This window comes from Labrus mixtus, chromosome 7 (assembly GCF_963584025.1).
Source record: "Labrus mixtus chromosome 7, fLabMix1.1, whole genome shotgun sequence".
Taxonomy (NCBI): Eukaryota; Metazoa; Chordata; class Actinopteri; order Labriformes; family Labridae; genus Labrus; species Labrus mixtus.
In genome coordinates, this window is record NC_083618.1 from 8,884,763 (window position 1) to 8,903,639 (window position 18,877).

Sequence of the window (18,877 nt, forward strand, 5' to 3'; positions counted from 1 at the left end):
ATTGAAACCTCCCTAAACGTCCCCCTGACGTGCCATACAAACTGCTGTGGTTCACCACTATGGTTGTGTGTGTATAATAGTATCGGAATCCGAATTGTATTGACAAGTAAATGTTGAATCTGAATTAGTGGGAAATTAGTAGCTTTAATAGTATCCTTAAGTTGCAGCTATTTATCTATACATTATTGTATAATGTATAACATCAAGATGGAAAATATGTGGCCAATAAAACACGTTTGATTACATATTGTGAAGTTCTGATCACATTAAGCTAAAACCCTAACTTTCTTTAAAAAAATGTGCTCCCAACAGTATCAATATATAGCTAATATAGCCAATTAAAGTCCATGATCGCCTACATGTTATGTAGATGATTGTAGGCAAATGTAGATGCGAAGAGCGGTAGAAAACAAGTACGTTTGTTTTAAGGTACGGCGTTGCTCTACTACAATGGTTACAGGCGTTTTTAAGAACTCCGCCAACTCGGGAGACGCTTGGGGACAAATTGATACCACTAATATCCCTCCGCGAATAAAGGTTACTTATTTAAGCTTCTCGGATCATTTTGGGGATTTTTTTCTTGTAAGACTGCGCAAATAACAGCCAATTACTAGGAAAATATATAAAAAAATTAGTGAAAAAGGTTGTAATATTTAGTAATTTTTTATTAAAGATATTTCGAGGGCGGAGCGGATGGCCCTACTTGTCGCGGTACAACCTCTTCCGGTTCTCTTTCCAGCTTCTCGTGCAACATGGTGAGTGTGTTTCAGCGGTGGCCGCATGGCAAAATAGACAAAAAAGGTCATTTAAGTCATGAAAATATACATAATTGTATGTGTTTGGATGTTATAATCATTTTACTAAGACACGAAATGGGCTATAATCCTAAACTGTTGGTCTTTGTGATTAAAAAAAATACTTGGGGCCTAATGCTAACCGTAAGCAGGCTAACTGTGTAATGCATGTGTTCCTGGAGCTCGCAAAAGGTAACGCTACAGTGACTGACTGTCGCAAAAACGTAGCGTGGCTTGAGAATTTTTGTATTTTTCCGAGTTTCACTTGCTAGAGTATACGAACGCATCAGTTATTACCGAGAAAGAGAAACTATTTTAATGAAAAACGGGTAACAATGGCAGCCGACAGGAACACATTTTAAGATGCCGTGTCAAACAAGGCTTGCAAGGTCTGAAACTGAATTAACCTTCATTTTATCGGTATTCCATATTGGCATAGGGAATCAGACTGCTAAAGTGCAAGAGTTTGTCTTCCTTTTAATCTTCAAATTGTCGTTTCCCACTTATAGTAGTGACACTGTCACTTTTTTTTTTAGACTCGATAATCAGTTTAAAAATGTCTCTAAAATTACAAATTGTTGAGAGTTTGAGGACATTTGTTTTGATGTTACGTTTAATTAACTAGCTCACTGGTGGGCATTACAGACCTTAGTCTAACTGAGTATTGTTTTTAATGTTTTCATACTAAAATAAGTTAGATTTATAACCACATTTTGGGCATGAAAGTTATAGAATTAATCTGAACTGTTTTGTCTGAATCTAATAAGCCATGTTGGTTCTTTGGTATTGGACAGTTATTGTAAAACACATTAAAGTACCCAACACTTTCTGATACTGTCTGTTATTACATCTTTGTAATTGTGACTCTCTCTCTCTCTCCCCACAGACCAAGAAGAGGAGGAATAACGGTCGTGCAAAGAAGGGCCGCGGGCATGTGCAACCCATCCGTTGCACCAACTGTGCCCGTTGTGTCCCAAAGGACAAGGCCATCAAGAAGTTTGTCATCAGGAACATAGTGGAGGCTGCGGCTGTGAGGGATATCACAGAGGCTAGCGTCTTTGACCGTAAGTGTCTGCTTTTGTCTTAATAACTTGTCTTTCTATTTGTCATTGTTGCTTTTCCTAAGCTTTCTCCACTGTGTCCCGTCTGCAGCCTATGTTCTACCAAAGCTCTACGTGAAGCTGCACTACTGTGTCAGCTGTGCCATCCACAGTAAGGTGGTGAGGAATCGCTCCTGTGAGGCCAGGAAAGACCGCACTCCACCACCCAGATTCAGGCCCCAGGTACTTTTCATCATTATATATTTATAATTTTTTTTGTATAGTACATCATGAAGTGTTGAGTGAATGCACTTCTATGGACTATTTGACTGTAAATAATTGTAGAAAAAGAGCACAGGGAAGTTAAAACACATGGTCATCACAACAGTTTATTTGTTCAACCTATTTATGACAAGTAACTTCCACATGAAATTTTTTTTTTCTCTCTGCTATAGACATTTAAGTCTCTTTTTTTCTCTTTTTTACAGGCTGGTGCACCAAGAGCTCCTCCAAAGCCCATGTAAAGCAGAATTGGAAGATGCTGTACTCTTGACAAATAAATACAAAATTGTACAAAACCTTCCATGTATTCAGTTGTTGTTCTTCCAATGTATTTGGTTGTGTAGTTTTTGTAAATAACAAACCTTTTAGAACCTTATTTGTAGTTGTTTCTTAGAGTACAAAACTAGTTTCAGAACTATTACCCAAGAGCATCATGACATTTTATACATTACAAAGGCTGTGCAGTTATTTCAAGCAGTAGCAAACTGTTTTAGAGAAATCTGGAGGAAAAGAGATGTTTTAAAAAGAAACATTTAAACCATAAATAACAAAACTAGAACTGAGCTTGTTTCAGAGTTGGAGTAGACAGTTTATTTGGTTGTCCTTAAGACTACAACAGAAAGGTGGCTGAGGAGCAAACAGTGGTTTGACATGCATCAGGTTTAAAAACTACATAACACAAAATATTTATATATTTAAAAAATCTACATCCCTTAATAACAGAAATGGGCTTTTTTTAAATTACTTTATAAAAAAAAAAGATGAGACTGCTGTGGATTTTGCCAATTAATGGAATCTAAAAATATGTAACATTTTCACACAGTCAAAAAAAGCTTCGGCTTCAGCTCTGTTTGGAGGTTTTGCACATTGTATCTCAAGTTATATCTTTGGCTCCTAGCAGTCTGCATTACTTAGAACCTATGGTTCTGATGCATCAATGAGGGACTATTTAATCAAACTGGTTCAAGCCAGTGGGTTTAGTTCAAGTGTACAGATGGTGTACAACAATTTCAAATATGGCCTAAACAATGTGGAGCTCTTGAAAGATGGGCTCTAAAAGTGAGAAATTCACTTATAACAGAAATGTGAGATTTTTAACTGGTAAGTAAATAACACAGACCTTGGGCTAAAGGCACAACAGTAACATCAACAACACATCACACCAAATGGTAGAAGAATTGCACCTTGGCTTTTGTGCAGACGGTCGCCAGCAAACAGAAAATACACAAGGAAGTAGGGTGAACGATGTACATGCTTGGTCAAAGCATTTTATGGCCATCAAAACTGACATGACAACTTTTGTGTTTAATCTTTAACATTAAAGTCAATTCAAATTTGTTCTGGGTTAGGATTCAGGAAACTACATCAGTCTACACCTGTGTTAAGGCAGGATTAAATTGCTGTAAAAGGAAAGTACATAGGGACTGAAAAAGAACATTAAAACCTTGAATGTATGCTTGTGTTTCTAAACTGAGACAATCATTGCAGTGCATTGTGTCTGAGTAACTTTCTATCTCTTAAATCTCATACAGCAAAGTGGATAGAAACCAACGTCCTTTACAAATAAATCAAAAACAAATGTAGGTCCACTTAAGAACTTGTAACAGTTGTTAAAATGAAAAGTAAATGGAGATTAGCAGTTGTGATATTTATTTGAAAGAGAACCAAAAGTCTGTGTCTACATCTACAGGGTTTTACTGACAAGAAGAGTAATGAGAAGAAACCACAGCTGCCTCCTTCTTCATACTCTTCTGTACAAATATAGATAAGATTTATAATTTTTTATTTAGCCATTCATAAGAAAAGTGCTTGAAAGTAAGAAGTGGTGGTTCTTTGGCCATGGAGGAACCATTATTAGAACCGGTGGCGCTGTATAGAGCCACAGCGATCTAAAAAGAATTTAAAAGCAAGTACCTTTTTATTCCAAAAACAGAAACGGTAGTTCAGAGCTTCTGCCCATCTACACCACTATTGAAATCAGACGAAACCAATGAACCAGTCACAACACTAATACTAAATATCCATGTAAAGCCTTTGTTTCTGTTCAGTCTGCGTTAGGAATCTGAAAAGATTTTGGTGATTTAAAAATACCCCACGTTTTCTTTAGCAGACAAAAAGTCATTTGTCAAACCAGTGAAAGACAACTCTGTCAAATAACATTTGTTTTAATGAAACTTAGGACTGTAGTAAACTGTCACTCCAAACTGCACTAGTTCATGTCATAAAAGCTTGTGCCAAGTGCCATGCACATGAAGTCATTAATCAAAGTTCTTTGCTGATTCATTCCCGAAAATCAATCCATCTTAAGTTATACAGGAGAAGATAATCGTTGTGCAAAGCTATTAGCCAGAACCTTTAGTTTAAAAACTTTAAAGCAATTCTGTGACTCATGGTCAATATAATCAGCCACAATGATCCTTAAGATATGACTGTGGAAGTTTATGTCCTTCAGCCTGCTCAACAAGGTGTGATCAGGGTGAAGAAAGGCACATCACAATGAGATAGAACAACAAAATAAGATTTGAATATATCATAAACAATGACTGATAGTTTTCACTTATATGTAGTTATGAAAGGGAAAATGTTTAAGACTTGTAATGATCCTACCCGCTTCAGTAATCTCTAAAACTGTGGCAGTGAATCTCGTACCCCTTCCCCCCGGTGAGAAAAAAACCTTCCATTAGTTTTTCTCACACTTTGAGAGAAATGTGCAGATCAATGTATTCCATAAAATAGTTTAATATAATTTAAGTATTCTGGTACGTATCAGTGCAACCAAAGCAGTCATAGAAAAGAAAAACAAAACAACAACAAACATTTCATACACTGCCCCACATAGCATTCACACAAAGGCCTTCATTTTCCACCTTACCTATTCAACTTCACCTCCAAAAAACATCAGGCTGTCATGTTCTTCCTCTATCTCAAACACACACTCAAAAATGTCCAACCCAACCCTGTTAACAAGAAAAGTGCAGTTTTTAATTCATCAACGACCCCGCAAACACATCCAGTCGACTTGGACCCGGTTTCTGAGTTTGGTCTGCACTTCGTCTCACATTATATCAAGCTTTATATGGTACAGAAGGAACCCCAAGTTCGATAAAAACATTGCCACCCGCAACATCAGTCAGAGAATTGTTCCAAATTAAGTTCTCTAAGAGCAAGGTAATACAATTTCTTAAGAATCCAATGTAGGTGAACCTATGAACTTTATTTGATTAAAGTATTCATTTGTTTTATCTCCATTAAAGTGCATGAAAAGTGAAAGCTTTCAGGTTCTTGACAAACATCAGATTTGTCAATTTGTGCATCAGGTTTGAATCCTGACTCAGAGCAAGGCACATGTGCAGATGAAAAAAGTGCTTTGGCTCTTCATCTACTTTGGATTAAATTTGATTAAAGTGCATTTTAAATTGGTCCATTGTTCAAAGTGCATTCAAATTAATAAGGACCATTTTAAAATTTAAGAAAAAACACAAATAAACCTGTCATCAATGCTAACTTCATCACAGCCTGTTTGAGAGATTCCTATCATTTTGTCTTCCTCTTTGTCTCTTTAAACGATTGTGCAGACCAAACCCAGAAAGGTCCTTGTCTCAGTGTAAAATCAGCTCGATCTGAAGCAGATTGTCCGCCATTTTTCTTCAGTCGAGGATGTGCTCCCCACGGACAATGTGTGAAGAAAATTCATAGCGGTCTTGGCTTCGGTGGCCGCAGATGTTACACTCGAAAGGCTGCCTGAACCCATGGCAGCCCATGTGGATGGTAAACATGACGTGGTCCAGGAAAAGCACACGACAGTGTTCACAGCGGAAAGATCGCACAGCTCGACCCTCCCCGTCTACAACCCGAAAAGCCTCTCTAGAGGTAGAGGAGGGTGCTGTGGGTGAGCTGGGAGTTGGTGCGAGGGTAGGAGTTGGGAGAGCTGAGTGACCCACATCCTCTCTTTTCACCTCCCTATCTTTGGCATGGCTGGGACTGTATCTCTCCCGACTCCTGTGGTGTGCGTGATGAGGAGGCGCTGAGTGATGGTTGTTAGAGTGAAGGAGATGGTCGCGGTTGTTGCTGTGTAGAGTTGGAGTCGGTGCAGTGCTGTTGCATGGCTCATCCGGCATGCTCTCTGTGTCAGTAGAGTCCTGGCAACCATTGCTAGGGGAAGGTGCGTGACTCCGCGCTGCTGGGAGATCTTCATGACCCTCTGCAGCCTCCCTCCCTCCTACACCTACAGCTCCCAGCCTAGCTCCAGTACCTGTACAATCCAACCTTGGGCCCAGAGCTCCAGAGGGGTGAACTGAGCTGTGGACTGACCTTAGTTCTGATAAACATGAAGGATGAGTGGTGGGAAGGTGTAGAGGCCTCAGTGTGTCTCCTCCATTACCCTCTACACCAGCATATTCTCCTCCCAGACCAGTAAAGTGCTGAGCTTCAAGGTCCCCTGTGTGCATCTCCCTGTCTTTATCCAAACCAGCACTGAGCTCATAAGGTGCATCTGCCAGGTTGAGGCGTATAAGCTTCTGTCCTGCATGAGGAAACACGATCTTAATTACTAGAAGCTTTGCAAGAATCTGTATTTTTATACAGACATTTTTAAAAATATTATTACAAGCATAGATGAAAGCACTTAGATGAAAGTTCTTTCAGAGTCAAGATTTATGTATTTCCTTTCTGAAATTCCAAAAGTTTAAATATATACCCTGTAGTTGCAAGGAATATAAAAAAAAAAATCGAAGTGATGACATCCATCTAATTTTTTTTGTGTGTGTAGGCTTTAGTTCATGTTTATCAGGATTCTCTTTTTTCACTCAGTCACAGTTTGATTTTGTTTTATTGTTCTGAGCCTGTATCTTCTATTGTAGAAATAACAACTCATAAAATCAGCCCATAAAATCTTGTTTCCCTTCAACATTTGATTCGGAGCAATGGATAATCATAGATGTTTGAACAGAAAAAAGCATTACTTTTTTATCTGTTTTCCAATTCAGTTTCCTCAAGCTGTCCACACTGAGAACAAATGCTCACCTACAAATTTTTGTGGTGTGGATCTCTTGCGTTTGGTGATACTGTTGGCAAGCCGATCAATAAATGCCATCTTGTCTGAGGAGGGTTGCAGTAGAGAGTCGGGCATAAACTCTAGCTCTCTCATCTCCTCTCCTGCACAGAATACAAACAAATTGTAATGTTATTTTGGGGTGATTAAGTTGGAGGCTTGTTTTTCATTACAGTGCAGTGTATACCAAAATGTAATGGAAAGGGAACCAAGCAGTGGTTGTCCACCTAGCTTTGTTGAGGCAGTAAATTGTTGTGATGTACATTCTCGTCTGAATAATTACACTTAACTTCTGACAGGAATTCTCAATGAACACCAGAAACAGTACCTGGATTCTGTGCACTGGATGGCTGCTGCGACTCCACACTCTGTAAGTAGCTGTGGCAACGCTCACGGTGCTCCTCCAGGGTGCTCTGCTGCTTGTAACTACGGCCACAATAACTGCACTTGTATGGTTTCCCTACAGTCGGCGAGGACACTGGGAAAATAATGGGAAGGTTGCATTATTAGTGTTATTGTACACTATCATGAGCAAAGAAAATAGATTAAATTTGTTAGCTGGGATGTATCGTACCTGCATGAGTGCGAAGGTGACCAGTTAGTGCATCTCTTCTTCGACAGGCATAGCTGCAGAAAGGACATTTAAAGGGCTTCTCACCTGAGTGCAGCTTGATGTGGCGGAGCAGGTTACCCTTTTGGGTGAAGGATGCTCCACATTGATTACACTGGAATGGTCGCTCACCTGGAAATAGATCCAATTCGTCAAACCGACTTCATTTCCCCTATTAGGCGTCCAACACATTGGGCATTGTGCAATATTCACTCTTTTTATTTCTCCTATTGGTATGTATAGGTGGTTTAAAATAATTTAAGGCAATCAACCATTATCTAGGGTTATATAACAACTAAGTAACAGTTAAGAAATATTAAGATATGTCTGTATCCAACTTTTTTTTGAAATATTTTTTGAAGTGAATGCATGTTTTCTCCTAAACTGATCAGTCACCTGTATGGCTGCGTTTGTGCACCATGAGAACATTAGGCCCAATGCAGATCATTCCACAGATGTCACACATGAGCTTTCCATTTGGCATTCTTGGGGCTCCAGTGGGTATGGTATCTGGGTTGGGGGATTGGATTGGAAAGTCGTTATTGTCCCCAAGGGGCAATTTGCTGGGCTGCCTGTAGCCTCCAACAGGGTCAGAACCATGCTCTGGACCTCCTTCCTCGACCCGTTCTCCTCTCTCATCTTCAGTACTGCGACCAAGGTCTTCATCACTGTACAGCTCCACTTTAATGGAGTTGGCTACAGAGTCAAGCATAAAGAAATGCTTGAATGAAATCACATATTTAACCAACATGTTGACAGATTGAGGAGAAAAGGACAATAGAAAAGACATAGTCACAAGTTGACGGAAGAGAGTGGCGTCCATTGTAAATACAGAGCATATTAATTTTTATTTATTTATTTTAGTTGTTAAGGGACCATGTACAATATGAAACAAAAATGTTGCCATTTGATGCATTGCGCTAGAGTTAGGTTAGAGCTAGTTTGCAACTGCAGTCTCTTGGCAGGTTAATATAGCTGTATAAAGTAAATGGTCTTTAGCTTGTATAGCACTTTTCTAGTGTTCTGTCTATTCAAAGTGCTTTTACACCCCAGGTCACGCCTACCCATTCACCCCACATTCACACACTGATGGCAGATGCTGCTTTGTAGTGTCCATCAGTATTAACTATATATATATATATATATATATATATATATATATATACACATCATACAAATTCCTACGCCACCGCCAAAGCAGTGAGGTCTTGCCCCAGGACACAACGGACATGGGGCTGCAGGAGCTGGGGATCGAACCCCCAACCTAGCACTGAGCCACAGCCACCCCTGTCATTTGAGTAATAAAATTGTTGTAAATATAATGTTAAACTATTACACAACATATGGACATTTCAAAAAGCACAATACAATGATATATTGATTGGTGTTTTGTACAGAATAAAGGACAGTTTGGATTCTGCTTTCTCTCCATATGTTGTATTGTTCGCTTGTTCTTCCATATTTTAGTTATTGTACCGAGGTAACATGTATGCGACCAACACTAAACCTTTGTATGTGTTACAGAAAAGAGCGATCAGACTCATAAACAAGGTGAACATTAGAGTACATACTAACAGACTATTTATCCGCTCACATGTATTGAAATTTCAAGATCTAGTTCATTTGAAAACATTACTAGTAATGTTTAAATACAGAAATAGATCATTGCCTGAAAATGTTCAGAAGTTGTTTGTGTTTACATCTAATGAGGAGGATAATAAACTGAGATTGAATTTTATTTTCCATTTGCACACACTACATTAAAACAAATGTGTAGTTCAGTAAATGGAGATAAATGAATTCTCTCGACAATCACTTAAAAGGCAGCTCAAGTATTATACAATTTGAAGAAATGTATAAAGAAAGAGTTTTGGGAAATTATGAATTTATTGAGTAAATCTAAATGATTGTATTTGATTGTTTCTATATTGTTGATTTATTTTTGTTTTGTGAAAGAAAAGAAAACAACAGGTTAGCCATCTTATTCTGTTTCAATAGTATATTTTGTTATTAAGAAAGGGGCAGGTATTATAAGTTTTCTTCTTCCTGCTCCTTTTTGCTTATGGACAGTGTTATATTTTGTGGGAACCAAACACTAAAATGAGCAAATAAATCAAATATGAAATGAAATGATATATGACCCCATGATTTACTTGGACATAATTAAAACCATAACCAAAGATTTACATTGTTCTTTTGTACGATTCAGACTTGCTTTCATACTGACCACTGAGGGAGCGACTAGGAGAGCCCTCTTTGCTGTTTGGAGTGCTCGCTGTTGGTCCTCTAAGGGCCCCAGGAAACTCCCTCTCCATTGAAGAGTCTCCACTTGCTGAAACCAGAGGGGAAGAAAAGCATTTTTGTCATACTTATATTTTGCATAACTTTGTAGGAAGGTATATCAGTGAGAAAATAAACTGTAATCCTACCTGATATGTAAGACTGGCCATTGCAGTCTTCAACGTCCATACTAGTCAATATGAAATATGATGTCAGATGTTAGGATGATGCTGATTGAGTCTCACATATTTGTCAGAGTTAAGACTGTACTCAGGCACCACAATTCCACATTAATCACGAAGAAAGAAACATTTAGTATTTACAGGTCTTGGACATGTCACATTATGATATTCAATTCACGGATGCATGGGAGGCCAAACTGGTATCAGACAAGACAACAAATCTCTAAATGCAACCTAGTCTTTCAAAATCAATTAAAGATTAAGTGATGTTGATTTCACATACCCTGCAGCAATGTTTGACTAAAATATTAAACAATTGCAAAAACAATATAAAAAGATTAGCTGATGGAGGCGTATTGCTCCTTTAAGGAAAAAAGGGAAACTAATTTAGAAGCTAACTTAACGCAAACTCTGACATTAACAATATATCAGCTGATTGGCTGAGTCTGGCCTCAGACAACAGTGATGAAGTAATTCAATGTACAGCTAACTCAATGCCAGGCCTCTCTGTAAAAACAACGTGTAGCCCACCACAGACACAGATAGCGCTTGGCCAGATAACAGATAACTTAAGTTTACGGGTGGGCCTTACTGGCTAACGTTAGCTTACTGCTTGTGATGAAAACTACCCTTAAGCCAAGCTAGCTAGACTAAACATCACAAGGTTACAACCCTTTGCCATCGTCAACAGCTTACATTGAAGCGTTTAGCAGACTGACCGCTAAGTAATGTGGGCGAAGGAACAAGACAAATAACGACGTTGTGGCATAACTTGGCTGACTAATATTAAATTGGACATTCAAGTATCGACAACGGTATGTTTGACGCTAGCATAACAAACCGAGGTTAGCCTCTACTGTGTAAGCTAGCTAGCGTCTCAGTATTGTTTCCTAAACGGTTGCTATGGCACCCACCGCCTCCCAGATGCTACTGTTAGCCACTTGGTTGTTAGCTAGCTAACTTGCCTTCCCTGAAGGGCTGGAGCTGACTTTAACAACATGTCACAGCGGAGGCAGAAGGAAATTACGTTACTTGTACGGATCCCCGCACATCAGGCGCATTCCTCCTACCTGTCAGGGCCGTTTCAGTGAGTTTATTCGGTATTTTCATCTGCCTGTTTATGACGGCAGCATCTCCCGGCAGCGGTTACCCTCTGCTCCAGACAATTTCCGGTTGGATTCCTCAAATGTAGCTCACACACACACACACACACACACACACACACACACACACACACACACACACACACACACACACACACACACACACACACACACACACACAGTGACCATTCTTATATGAAAAGGTACAGGGATGAGGGAGAGCTTTAAGAAGCTTTAAAATAATAATAATAAAATAAATATAATAACAATAATAATAATAATTGGGTTTACAAGTTTTGTATACACAGGTGTATGTGAATGTGTATTATATATATGTAAATTGTACATATAGTAGCCTATATCAAATTGTATATATAGATATAGATTGTATTAAATGTATAATTGTAAACATACTGTACCAAACTGTATAGATATAAGGATTGTATAAATATATAAAATGTAAATATAGTACATCAAATTGTACAAATAGATATGTATATATAGATATAGATATAAGGATTGTATAAATATATAAAATGTAAATATAGTACATCAAATTGTACAAATAGATATGTATATATAGATATAGATATATGGATTGTATAAATATATAAATTATAAAAAATCATAGTATATCAAGTATATATGTAGTGTATACCATATATATGTATGGAAAGTCATTGGATTGTAAATATCAAATATAGTGTCATAAATATAGTATAGCAAATTGTATATAGATAGAGATTATAAGGAACACAGGAAGTTAATTTAATTTAATAAATATTAATTATTGAGCTGTGGAAAAGGGGTAGGATTAAATACGTTTTATACTTCTTCCTACTCCTTTTCAGGCATATCAATTGAATATATGTAATTTTATTTTTATTTTTATTTTTTTTGTGAAATAATTTGAACATTGTTTTTTGTTTATTGTATTTTCGTGCTTTTCATTTTGTTTTGTATTTTTGATATGTTTGATTTTATTTGATATGTCTGAAATAAATTTAATCAATCAAAAAACCTTAAGTATCACATTTCTGTAACATGTAAGAGTGGTTAAGATTTCAAATCGGCATATGAACACACATCAGTTAAAGTAAATAATATTCATTTATTCAGATGGTGCAATCTGAATTGCAGATTGCTGCTTATACTTCGTAAGCAGACACTCTTTGTTTCGGTTTAAAATATCTTGTAAACTACTGCATTTGAAGGCTATGACTCCCAACTTGTTTTAAATAAATTCCTATACACACAGACCAATATGTTATGGTGATTCCTAACTGTAAAAAGCATCCTTTCATTCATTTTTACCATTATTTAGACAGAACAAAACTGCTCCTTTATATCAAAGGGAAAAAAGACAAGTTAACCATATTATATCAAAGGTGTTTTTTTTTTGTTTTTTTTAAACGTTGCAGTTCATTAACAGTGCAATCAACAGGTAACACATTTTATTGAATAGTTTTTCAATACCAGAAATACAACAATGTAACGTGATGAGATTTTCAACACCTCCTTAATTGTTTCAAAGTCAAACCTTTGAAATTATAAACTTTAGTTCTGTCTAAACAAAATTCGACCATGCAGGGAATTTGGGTTTTGCCTTTGCAAAGAGCCTTTAAGATGGTTTTATATATAACTTTTTTTTAGAAGCCAATAGTCTCATTGGCAATACTTTATCATGATCTTGTTTGGTCCATAATAGTTGAACCTTATGAGATGCAGCCTATGAATTACGTTTTATCTCACCAACTTTTCTTTCTTAACATTTTCAACACAATACATAAACATGATGACTAGTTCCTTCTAAAGAGAGATAGTGTCAGAAATTACGCCATATAGTTTAATAGCCTAGTTATTAACATTGATCATTCATAAACACTACATTTGTCAAAAGATGATTTTGTATTCTCTATAATTTATTTTTCTTCGAAGGTTTATTTGTAATATTGTTGTTACGGAAGTGATCGTGTTTATTTAGGCTAAATTTTACAATGAAGTATTTTTGGCCTGTTTGTTTTTATCCAATGGTCGTTACATATGTTGAGTTATGTTAATCAGTCACAAGTTGTTGGTCAGACAAGCAATACATGATAGGGATTCCTGGATCCAAAACTGTTAATGTATGATTTGACCGACCACCTGTTGACGTTCACAATCCATTATACTTTAGTTCTGTTTATTGTTGTGTAGTGAAACAATGGAAAACCACATTTCATATGAAGCCCTGCAAAATGTTCCAGATGTTTTTTTTTTAAGATCTGGAAAAGTCTAAAATGGCTAGTTGCGTACAAACCAAGGGGATGCACAAAGAGTGACCTCTGCTGTACAAATTCACGTCGATGTCCCTTCTGACGTATTCGCTTGTTTTACGACGGTGTGCTTACACAATGACAGTTTCCGTCAGTTTGACTTGCAAATCGTAGTCGTGTTTGAACAGCCTTTTTTTTTCGTTTCATGTTTCCGTTGAAACGTCTATTTCATAAATTACAATTAACGATCGACATCTTTTACAATATATGGTCCAGAGAGAGACATTTCCTGGGTTTAATACGAGTCGTACTTGCTGTACTTTAACTCTGAACTTCCAGCTCGAGGCCCAGCAGAGAGCTCGAGCGGCAGCTCTGAAAAGTTTGTTGTTGTCACGTGACGTGAGACGAATGTGGCGATAAAAGTTTGTTTCGGTAGTAAAACTAGGTGGCGGTCTACTTTACCATAGCCAATTGAACACCGTTTTCCTCACAATGCCTCAACCAAAACATCGAAAGATTGCAGTTATGGGTTACAGGTCTGTAGGTGAGTAAAGCACACGAGTACAGCTAATGCCAGTCAGCTAGCTTGCTAACATGCTAAAGTCCTGGCTTTGTTTTCCTCTTGTATGTGTCCGACTGACACTAGTAACGCGTGGTTACCTTTGTTCACGCGTCTTTGTGTTACACAAAGCAACTGATTACTAATCAACACTGAGAAAAACGTTATCCTGTTGAATAGATGAAGCCATCTGCTACTATTTCTGACGTGTTGGTGTGAATAAAGGTGGCTCGGTCGACGACATCCTGCTTTAGTGTTGATGCGGCGGACGAAACTTTCAGTCTGTCGTGTGTAACTGTACAACGATATTATGTGGATTATCAAAGTAAATAAGCTTGTTACCGTCATTTTTACCTTTGGATTTCTTAAATGTCCTTACAAGACCGATGTACACTTAAACGACCTATCAAATACAGTAAACACATAAAGTATTATATTAACATTTAACTCTGTTGGTGTCTACACTGGAGACAGTCAACGTCATACTTTTCATACCTGTTGAACGGATATGAAATTAAAAATGTTTATAATTATGTGATAAGCACTACAGCTTCACTAGCCTCTGAATTAGCCTGTGATACGATTCCAAAATGTTAAGACGATTTATGAATTTGTATTCCTTAATTTGTTCATTGTTTGCATTGCACAGGAAAGTCATCCCTCACGATACAGTTTGTGGAAGGACAGTTTGTTGACTCCTATGATCCCACCATCGAAAACAGTATGTATCATTATTGTGTCCTTAAAAAGACATCGCTTCTGTTACAGCTGATTTGTCTCAAATGTAAAGACATGTTGAGTAAAACCAGTTCCCCCCTCTCCCCAGCCTTTAACAAACTGGTCAATGTGAATGGTCAGGACTTTAATCTTCAGCTGGTTGATACAGCTGGACAAGTAAGTTGTTCATCTTTCACCACATCAATCTGACACAGCCACTGGTTTTAAATGGACAATTATGACATATTAGATCTTTAATTAAAATGTATGCATTGCTGGTATTATGATGTGATGTCTGATTGGAAAGTTTTCTGGTCTTTTAAGATTCTATTTAATAATGTCTAGTGTTTGGTGTCGTGGTAATTTTTGTAACATCAATAGATAAATCTCCCAGAATGTTGAAACATTTCTGTGGTACGTTCTCTACGGTGTTCTCTGTGGTGTATTGAATTATTTGCTTAGTTGTACTCTTACGTTGTTTATACTGTGCATAATATTTCCCATCACATTTGTACAATTTTTCCAAATAACTTGACACCTCTCTTCTTCTCTAGGATGAGTACTCTATTTTTCCACAATCCCACACAATGGATATCCATGGTTACGTCCTTGTTTACTCAGTGACTTCTGCGAAAAGGTAATAAGATGGTTTAGAACTTTAAAAATCGTTGTGAATAATGAGGAATACACAGTTAGCACTCCTAAATCAATGTGTTTTTACAATCCATACTTGTATTATTATAATTGAAGTTGTAAAGTTTTACCGTTCGTGATAGAATATTTTTGTTCATTCTTAAAAATACTGTATCTGAGAGGGCTTAAGTCATATTTTTCAATGCTTTCATCTTTGATGTGGTTTAATACTGTTTTTCTGTTGTTTTAACTAGTTAAACATCCTGGGACTTGCACTGAATTATTATACTTGGTATTATTATTAGTAAGTAAAAGCAAGTTAGATGTTCAGTTGTGTATCTAAAAAGCACTTTATTTGTGGTTTCTTTTCAGTTTTGAAGTTGTGAAGGCTCTACATGACAAGATGCTGGACATGGTTGGGAAGATTCAGTAAGTGTGACTGAATCTTTTGTAGTCATTGTTTCCAAAATTGTCCCTTTTTGTTGTTCCATAAAACCTTTTTCTCAACTGTTGTTCCTTCTGTTTTTCCTGTTTAGAGTCCCAACTGTTCTTGTAGGGAACAAAAAAGACCTCCACATGGAAAGGTGATTAATATGATGAAAGTTTTGCTGGACAAACTTTGCGTTTGTTGTTCCTGTCAGATAAGTAATAACACCGTGAATTCTTTGAATCTAAAACTCAACGTCACAGACAATTTTGAAGGGCTAGCACTTTTTGTTTAGGTAAATGAAAGATAAACATGGCGATATCTTGGGTTTGCTTTGTGAAATAAATCCAAAGAAAAAAAGTCTTGATCTTATTAACATATATTGCCCTAGTAACCAAAGTCTTAAAATGGCTTTAGACCTTTTTTGTGGTTTCCCACAAAATATCAAAAAAGGAAACACACCATGTTCATGCTGCACTGCTGGACTAGATAACATGTTTGTTTTTTTTGCGTCAGCTCAGTCATTTACCATGTCGTCTTGTACCATTATGATGTATCGCTCTGGAGACCATCATATGCCATTACCTTAAGGGACACACTCAATGAAACATTTAAGCACAAAAGAATCCCCCCAAAATGCTTTCCCCTCCTGATTGAGTTATATTTGCTTGAACAAGAGCACCACGCTCTGAAGTTTGTAAGTGAACATACAGTCTACTCTGCATTTATAATCCTTCAAAAAAAGTCTTAAACTTGAAGGCCAAAGACAGGTGGGTAATGTACAAAAGTATTTTAGAGATGCACCAACATTATATCTATCTTGACAATCAATGATATCAAGAATATTTTAATGTGTAACCTTTGAAACTATCCAACATACTTTCCTCTTTGGCTCTGCTTTTATGTTGCATTCCACTCAAACAAGAGCTCAGTCACTATATGTTTGTTATACAAAAAGAGAGTTCTCTGTGTAGACTGAAGTTTTCATTCCATATTTCATAGAGTTATTAAGCCAGAGGAGGGAAAGAAACTTGCTGATACCATGGGTGCTGCGTTCATGGAGTCCTCAGCCAAGGAGAATGAGGTAATATAAGAAATATTTTTCATTATAAGCTAATTGATGCAGTGCAAAGTTTTGTTTTTTTCTGACACTCTGATGACAATGTTCTGTCTATGAAGACTGCAGTGGAGGTTTTCAAGCGGATCATTTTGGAGATGGAGAAAGCTGATGGAAATGCCCCCCAAGAGGAGAAGAAGTGTGCTGTGATGTAAGAGTGTATCCAGGACATCAGTAAACTCAGTTGCTGAAGACAGGAGGCACATCTTCACCGGCCAACAAAACGCAACCTCACAAATACCAAGACATGGCAGTAGATTGATTTCTGCTCCACCATGATACCATCTTGATTTCCATAGCAAGACAACTGCCAAGACAGTCTGCAAACTATCCCGGTGAATGTAAAGGTAGAAGTTTCCAAGAGCAAGATTAATCTCTGTTTAAGGCAAAGAAGCAAAGTCAACCAATACTTTCTTTAGTACAGGAATGCTATCTATGACTTCTGAAAATCTTGACCTTGACTTAAGCCAGAAAACATTAAAAAAAAAGAAAAAAGAATAGAATTGAAAAGTATTTGATTCTTTTGAATTGCATCACACTTTTTCCAAGAACTTAAAAATGGGTTCTGACGTCTGAGACATCATTGGCTTATGTCTCATAACTGACTAGTTTAGCTAATCTCAAGTGAGGACTTGTAACCGTCTAAGGATTGGTATTATCTAGCAGGTCTTTTTTGACAGTGACAGTCACAGTACACATTGCTTTAAATGTGGTGCGAAAATGTCAGTATTTCTCACAAATAGTGGATTTCCTTAAACACCCAGGAATGAGGTTTCACACATGAAATCTCACTGTTTGTGTCACTGTTATATTTATCAACTCATCTTCAGGTACCTTTCACCAATGAACTCTGGAACTCTTGTGTCTTCACAATGGAGGGATCTGTTTATCTTAACTCACATTTAAAGCTCTTCTGTGAAGTGGATTAGATCTTTGTATCAACAGTTTAATTCTTCTAATTTCCTGTAATGGAGATGTTATGTTATTGACATCCCTCAGAAATTTATTATAGCTATAAATAGATCTTTGGTATTAACCAGCCATGGCCTTTTTATACAATATACATAGAATCAAAGATAGTTTATTATTGGTTATATGCCGAGTGGTGCAGGTGTGCTATCCCTTCAATATCCTTTAGTAGAATATATGGTTTGAAATGCAATATAATTATGAACATTGTTGATTGGCTATTTTTTCAAATAGAATTGAACACTGCACAGGACTTTAAGTGGCTGAAGGCCACAAAGTTAGCTCATGGTTTGGATTCTATGGATCATGCCAGCCAAATAAAACTAAGCCAAGTTGGCATGTTGTCCTTTTATTGGATATTGGGACTTGCATGGTCACTGTCAGATACTTAAGATCCTAAATGACTTCTCCTCTTAGCTCTTGTAGCCTTACAAAGACATGGCACAATGTGCATTTGTCTTCATAATCCTGATGTTGTACCTGTAGTGGGTAATTCTAAGTTTTTTTTTTTTTTTTTATCAAGTGCTTTGCTGAATAGATAGTTTTTCGGGTGGTTGCTGATGGTTAAAGAGAAGCTGGTGATGCTGTGTCTTGTGCCTTACAGTTCTTCGAACACCCCCATCTTCTTCCCGTCATGACTTAAGGTGCTCTTCAAGGTCCCCCACCACCCCTACCCTCTTCTGTTCACTTGATACTTTGGTGCAGGTGGTGTTGTACACCTGAACATTATTACACCCTTGGGGGTTAATGTTAATTCAGAAATCTTGCTGTAAACAGTTTTGTATATAAATAAATCTGTTACTCATTTGATGTGTTGACTTTTGTTTCATTATTTAGGTAGCAAAAAGCATTATTAATG

At 37.2% G+C, this 18,877-nt stretch overlaps 3 protein-coding genes across 6 annotated transcripts; 2 read left to right on the forward strand and 1 right to left on the reverse strand.

Annotated features, from left to right (window-relative positions):
* Positions 1-1,629: 1,629 nt before the first annotated feature.
* On the forward strand, positions 1,630-2,412 carry LOC132977755 (small ribosomal subunit protein eS26; the record flags this gene model as incomplete). Its single annotated transcript, XM_061042574.1, has 3 exons — positions 1,630-1,858; positions 1,947-2,077; positions 2,323-2,412. Coding segments are annotated over 3 exons (396 nt in total), but the record flags the coding sequence as incomplete, so codon positions are not given.
* A 269-nt stretch (positions 2,413-2,681) lies between these two features.
* On the reverse strand, positions 2,682-11,425 carry LOC132977753 (zinc finger protein Eos-like). Of its 4 annotated transcripts, none has more exons than XM_061042569.1 (8): positions 11,309-11,425; positions 10,206-10,246; positions 10,004-10,108; positions 8,173-8,472; positions 7,741-7,908; positions 7,495-7,644; positions 7,139-7,270; positions 2,682-6,638 (listed from the first exon to the last, which is right to left on the reverse strand). In XM_061042569.1, exons 2-8 carry the CDS (start codon positions 10,243-10,245, stop codon positions 5,764-5,766), a joined length of 1,770 nt encoding a protein of 589 aa, XP_060898552.1. In that variant the 5' UTR covers position 10,246; positions 11,309-11,425; the 3' UTR covers positions 2,682-5,763. The 4 variants fall into 4 exon arrangements, with proteins under 4 accessions (XP_060898552.1, XP_060898551.1, XP_060898554.1 ...); XM_061042568.1 differs by having other exon boundaries at positions 11,271-11,420; XM_061042571.1 differs by lacking the exon at positions 11,309-11,425 and adding an exon at positions 10,935-11,225.
* Positions 11,426-13,719: 2,294 nt separating this feature from the next.
* rhebl1 (Ras homolog, mTORC1 binding like 1) lies at positions 13,720-18,828 on the forward strand. Its single transcript, XM_061042575.1, has 8 exons — positions 13,720-14,140; positions 14,805-14,876; positions 14,982-15,049; positions 15,427-15,509; positions 15,878-15,934; positions 16,042-16,089; positions 16,935-17,016; positions 17,112-18,828. The coding sequence occupies exons 1-8, from the start codon at positions 14,089-14,091 to the stop codon at positions 17,202-17,204; spliced, it is 555 nt and encodes a 184-aa protein (XP_060898558.1). The 5' UTR covers positions 13,720-14,088; the 3' UTR covers positions 17,205-18,828.
* Positions 18,829-18,877: the final 49 nt, after the last annotated feature.

Coding starts and splice junctions, on each gene's coding strand:
- LOC132977753 (XM_061042568.1), bottom strand. CDS start 11,299: ATGCGCCTGATGTGCGGGGATCCGTACAA. Junction 10,247..11,270: donor ATGTGCGGGGATCCGTACAA/GTAACGTAATTT, acceptor CATATTGACTAG/TATGGACGTTGAAGACTGCA. Junction 8,473..10,003: donor TCCTAGTCGCTCCCTCAGTG/GTCAGTATGAAA, acceptor TTGACTCTGTAG/CCAACTCCATTAAAGTGGAG.
- rhebl1 (XM_061042575.1), top strand. CDS start 14,089: ATGCCTCAACCAAAACATCGAAAGATTGCAGTTATGGGTTACAGGTCT. Junction 14,877..14,981: donor TGATCCCACCATCGAAAACA/GTATGTATCATT, acceptor CCCTCTCCCCAG/CCTTTAACAAACTGGTCAAT. Junction 15,935..16,041: donor GACATGGTTGGGAAGATTCA/GTAAGTGTGACT, acceptor TTTCCTGTTTAG/AGTCCCAACTGTTCTTGTAG.